General features: G+C 34.2%; 1 protein-coding gene across 1 annotated transcript in view; it reads left to right on the top strand.

Moving 5' to 3' along the window:
• The window catches only part of LOC125224942 (wiskott-Aldrich syndrome protein family member 1-like), a 23,016-nt gene extending 21,409 nt beyond the window's left edge, over window positions 1-1,607 (top strand). Inside the window, exon 2 of the mRNA XM_048128462.1 lies at window positions 1,485-1,607. Coding sequence (XP_047984419.1) covers window positions 1,485-1,607 — 123 coding nt within the window. The remainder of the gene's footprint in view (window positions 1-1,484) is intronic.
• The last annotated feature ends 4,719 nt before the right edge of the window (window positions 1,608-6,326 follow it).

The following is a 6,326-nucleotide window of genomic DNA, read 5'->3' on the forward strand; positions in this document are numbered from 1 at the left end:
ATGTTTTTGTTTAATATGTATTCAGATGTAAACTAGTTCTGCCTATCAATGGTTCGCAATTTGCTCAAAACTTTCCTCCGATAATACATGTCAGATTTGGCCAACTTTTAGCTTTCTAACGTTTCTGTCGAGAAACCAGATTGTCCCGGGTCCAATAATAAAGCCTAATTACATTCACACCGGGACTCGCAAGATTGTTGATTGCAAGAACAAAAAGTTACAAGTGGAAAACTAATTGAATTGTTCGAACGAGTTTGTGATCCCCTGGAGTAACAATCAAATTGGTGAACCTGAAACAGTTAAGTTTACAGGACCGCCTACGTCAATCGCAGCAAACAGTCTTTAACTTTCAACGTAGGTACTTTATGTCGTTATACCTGCAGCAAAAAAACTGTTCGTCCCTTTTGCATGTTAAAATAACTCTGAAGTTATAACTTGATAAAAACAATAATGTTAACATGCTGTCACCACTTCCAGATATGACAACATCCCAAATAGAAGCCGAGAATACTCAGATGACAAACGACTTGTACACTGCCTCCTAAAAAAAATACACCGGGTTATTAAGAAATCTATAAGAGAATTAAAGGTAAGTAATTAAGACTTAAATCGCATTGAAGCCGTAATGAGTAAACTTTAAAGTCTCTCTTCAAGCGTGAAGACCAGTCAACAAGCTTTCGAAACTTTATAAAGTTCCGATTAACCAGACTTCAACGGTAAACATTTGTCACGAAGATTTAGCGTGTCATTTAAAACTTTCTCTTGTTCGGAAACACAGTAATTTAGCAAGAGATGACCAGCTGATTAATACACTTTGTATACAGTGCGATTTGAATAGAATATTTTCCTAATAAGCTGAATGACAACAGCTTAGTTGAGCAATATTTCATCACAGTCGAAGCAGTGGAAGGCAATGCAAAGCTTAAGCCTGGAGAGACGTGTCATTGACGACGTTGCGATACAAATCGCGCTCTTTCCCGCTGATAAGCGGCCTCAGTGCGCGGCAGCTTTGCCTCGCCCGTTGGCTGCCTCTTTCTGTATCACCCGGCTCTGTGCCAAAGCAAAGTTACTTTGCATAGGCACATTTTTCGACAGATAAGTGTTCAGTTTTTGTTGAATGTCGTTCAGGTTGAAACACAATTCGTGAGCACCACGAGTAAAGCAATTCATATTGATATAAGTTCTGTACAATCAAATTTCTAAGTAAAATAGATATAACAAAATTGTGCACATATGTGCAAAGGTAAGGTTTGTTTGTACCTGGCGGGCAGTACGATAGCTAGTCAGTATTGCTAAAGACGCTGGTTCGAATCCGGCCTGCGCCACTGGAGGCGTCTCTGTTTTTAAAGGTACCGACTTATAATAAAATAATGATATCTCCCAGTCCGTAAAATATTTTACTGCATTCAAAAGAGTGAATATTTCCGAGGCAATGCAATAATGACCAATTACTTTTCAATAAATTTGTCCATTATATTTTCCAGTCGGAGTACGTAAGCACCAAAGTGTATCCAATGTTTCCGCGGTACACGATGCTGAAAGACATGATAAAGGACATCATGCACGACCCCGACTACATGGAGGTTTGCCACGAGGTCGACCCATAGCGCGGGGTTCGCAAATAAATGAGGCGCTCTTTTTCACCGACCGACAGCGGTCGAGTCGTCGCTAGCGGACGAGGGTCAACATCAGGAGAAGGGTCCTGAGAAATCCACCCTGAGTGTATCGGAGGCATCAGCAGCAACAACAGGTCACATTTTTCTGACAGTGCTGTGGTAGGGGAGCATCGGTTACAAGTTGTCACATTTTAGTGACGTGCTATGCTAGTGGGTAGTGCGGCGAGTACTGTTTATTTGCGATTATTTGTTGTTGGACTTTGTTTAGTGTTGCTTAGATTCGAATTAGTGTACTCGTCCTTCAAGAGCCTGTGAAGATTCTTCTTCGTTCCATTCTACATCATTCTGTTCTATAATTTCCTGCTCAGATTATCTATATCTAACTTTTGTAGTTCTTCCAATATAATTATCTTCTTACTCATATTCCTCTTACTAGTTCCATTTGTTAATAATTCACGAGTTTAACAGAGATTTAAAATGATAATATTGTTTTACAAATTAATGTAATTTAACTGTTTTCAAATACCTTTTAATAATTATTAATTAGTTATGAACTGTGTAAGTTAATGCGATGATAATTAAATTAACTATAATTCTGTTATAATTCCAGCAGTGTTTTAGTTTGGTAAATATTTTGAAATGTTGTAGTCAACGTTATAATTAATGAATAACGGATTTTGACATAAAAATATCAACACAATTAGCTAGAAAGCATGTTATTTTGAGCTTTGTAGAATATAATTAATGTGTATTTTATTGTTATAAATGGTGTAGCCTTCATGAGCTTTCAAATGTAACTCTACATAATCAATACCTACGCAATATGCATATTTACTCAACATATCATATTCTATACAAATATTCAATCAATCTACATCCTAAGAAACTTTACTATTTATCAAATCTTCATAATCACAAACTATTAACTACTTAAAATTGTAAGGAATGTTAGATTTATGATAGTGGTATGTGCGTGCAAGAATACAATGCCATTGTATGTGTTCATCATTGAAATAGATAAAGTATAAGTACCCTACTACTGTATTTGTATTTATTCTAATTGATTTTATTTAAATGTATTTCGGTCGTTAGTAAATGTTGTCTTGTCGTCAAATAAAAATACTGGTTATTTCTTATTTCGTTTTGTATATTCACTCGTGAAAAGTAAAATTTACTTGAACATTTAAAATTCACAATAGTGTTAACTCCCCAATGATATGTCCATTTTAAGGGTTCATTATTGCATTAACAGTATCATTTTGTAACGTTAATGTCATGAATGAACGTAAGCTGAATTTTGAACAATTTTGGTACAAATGTGTTTACTTGCGGCATCCTCGTTAATTAGGTATATGCAAAATCAAATCGAGTACTTCTACAGACCAAATAATGTTCATATTATTCATACATTGGTAGGTATGATGAACTCAAGAAATAAAAGTACCATGGAAAATATTACATCACATAAGTACATTTTCTGTCGAAGTACTTCGATTTTGCTGTAATTGTTTAAAAATGCAGTGCGTTCATGGATTTGGATAAATTTTGTATTTAATGCCAATAGGATTATCTTTAGCATTAATGATTTTAATAATTTGTAAACTGTGATTGAAGTTTAATTAGATAGCTTGAACAACATATGTTCATTGAATATGCCAGGGACTGTTTTTATATGTATTCGTTTGGTACTTTTCTATAATATGGATAGGATGTGAACTACAATGTAGGTATGTCTCATTTACAGACAGAAACTTGAACTTGGGAAAATATTGTTCTGTACGTACCTATAAGTATTTTCATTTTGTCGAAATTGAAACGACTATAAAAATAGTCTTTGGCGTTTATCTCAATAATTTAAAGTACCTAATAAATTGCCAAATAATAATATTATTCTTAATATAATTCATGTAATCCAATAAGCTCAGTTTAACGTAAATAACGTAGGTATTAAAAATTAAAATAAACGTTAAACATGAAAGCGAATAGTGAGGCCGATTCTGTAGATATAAGATAAAGCGAAACAATGTACCTAATTCATTACTGCTAATAGATGGCTCTGGTAAATGTACAAACAAATTACTTCGGAGAATTGCTGTTCCATATTTGCACTATACTTCAGTCTACATTTTCTCTGTATAAAATATCATTAAGAAAATAGGAACCCGGAAACTTTAGTTTATATAAAAACCTACAAAAATCCGTGACTAGGTTACAATACTCAATATTAATCCGCTTTGGCAACTGCCAATCTCAACACTGCACCTAAAACGCAAAATTAGTAACTACTTACACAATTTAGAAAATTTAAGGTAAGTATTTTACCACATTTACCTTTCTAGAGACTCCTGTCTTATCCAAATATTGAAAAGAACATGTTAAAGAGGAAATAACAATTTTAACGTAAATATCAAGACCTTCATAATTTCTACTATACCTTGTTGTTCAGAAATTTTACAAATAGTAAATTTTAACTTTCCTGCTGGTTTTCCGCATTAGCTTAGTCAGTCGCAATAGTCACAGTACACTATATTATATATATCGTTGTCTGAGTACCTGCAACACAAGCCTTCTTGAGCTTACCGTGTGGCCTCAGTCAATCTGTGTAACAATGTCCTATAATATTTATTTATTATTTATTTTATTTACACTGTATAAAATTAAATAAATAGTCTTCATCTTCGATACTAATATTTACAGCTTTTCTTGGTAGGTGCTTGTTATATGTAGGAATAACTAAGGTTTAATTTATTAATAATGTTTATGTTAAACATAAAGTAGTGCAATTAGTTGATTCCTTTGACCGTCATCGCATCGTTTGTGTAGTCTTGGTAATTTTTTTACGATATTATTATGATTCGCCGCCAACCGTTTTTCGGAATCATTCATAGTGGTCGTGGTTAGTTTGATCAACGTTATTACTTTCAGTTCTAAGACTGGCTGAAATTGGATGAAATGTTCGAGGTTTTTACTATAACATTTGGCACTAGATCTGTAGGTACCTACATCTATTTATGTTTCGCCGAAGAGTCGACTAGATGAAGAATTCACTGGCGCCAAATGATCAAAAGTTTTCAGATTATTATATTTATTATACTATTGAATTAGCTTAGCTACATTGAAAAAACAAATTTATGTTTATGTTTCAAGAATGTGACTACGTAAAAACTGGTGTGTTTTCTTCACTCCATGCGGGCAAACTGTTAGATATCTTCAAATTACATTTCTATTAAGTAAAATGTATGTAGTTATCAAAACGGTTTTTTTTTAAATATGGTGGTCAAAGGTACATTTATTTATTAACAATCTTATATAGTAGTTGCATTACATATTAGCTAGCCATTTAAATATAGGTACTGTTAAAATTACGTTTTACTATGTAAGTAGTACCAGCGGAATCTATTCTTGAGAGTTCTATGGCGACTACCGTTTTCACCATCACGATATTTGTTCATATTGTGAATTTAATTAAAATTTTAAAGTTAGGTTGATTCTTTCAATATGTATGGAATTTCATTCCATAGTAAGTGAGAGTATAATATCTTCGGCCCAAAAATAGAATTCTAAAATAATTTAAGAATAGATTCCACTTATAAATTAATATGGAATACTGCCATTGTATTAGAACGGATATGGTCTAGTTTTAGAGTCATTGTTTATGTATAGCATAATTAAGTATTTCAATATGAACAAAACACATATCTTATGGCCTGGGATTATGGATTTGGTCCGCGGCTTGAGTTAACGCTGGGTATTCGTCTCCATGTAGTTTTGTTCAGCTTTTTCTTTTATCTAATTAGTTATTGTTCCCATTGCGGTAATCAAATCTTTGGTTTTGATATTGGACATTCGCTTGCATTTCTATCATCTCGATCGTACTGTTGATGCCCGAAAGATAACAAAGCATAGAATTTGAGTACCGCTTCTAGCTATGTCTGTATCTGTAGCTAGGTGTATTTATACTAAAAAGCGTATTAATTGTATTCAATATTTATGTATGTGATTATAAATGTCACATCCCTATATGTATATCTATTTAGAAGAGTCAAAAGGGCGGCATCTTCATTAACTCTAAACTGGCCATGAATATTCATATACGCATACATATGTGGCTTTCCATAGCAGAAGCACAGTATAATAAATAGTACTATCGTACAGTATGGTCACTCCCGCTCCCCGCTGATAGCGCCGCCCACCCCTCTCGGTTACCTCACAGTTACCGCCTGTCAAAAACGCGAACCGTCAACCTGTCATAATCTCACTCATACAAGCATGGTACCCATTCACCTACACGAGCTTAGAATGTGTGCTAGGGAACGCGCCTCTTTCATATGTTTGATCGTCAGTGTCCGAGATGCGGCAGAAGCGTCCATATGCTTCAAGTACAGTAAACTAATTTGAATCCTAGGTATCTGTACCTTTGCACGGTAAACTTTATTGTGACTTCTATGGCAAATAGAACACGGTGTCCATAAGACAAGGTTCTAGAGTGGCCTAGAATTAAAATTGGTTGACGGTATAATAAGCTTGTTTGAGACCGAAATTTCCACAGATATTCGTCCTTATTTCAGATAAAGTCTGAGGACTATTGACCCCGGGGCGTCACATATGGTTTTTAAACTTAAAAAAATAGTGGCCTGCCAAAGTGATATTGATTGGAATTCCAACGGTAAAAGCCTGAAATTAAGCACAATAAACGTAATTTCTCTAATT

Source organism: Leguminivora glycinivorella, chromosome 3 (assembly GCF_023078275.1).
Source record: "Leguminivora glycinivorella isolate SPB_JAAS2020 chromosome 3, LegGlyc_1.1, whole genome shotgun sequence".
NCBI lineage: Eukaryota > Metazoa > Arthropoda > Insecta > Lepidoptera > Tortricidae > Leguminivora > Leguminivora glycinivorella.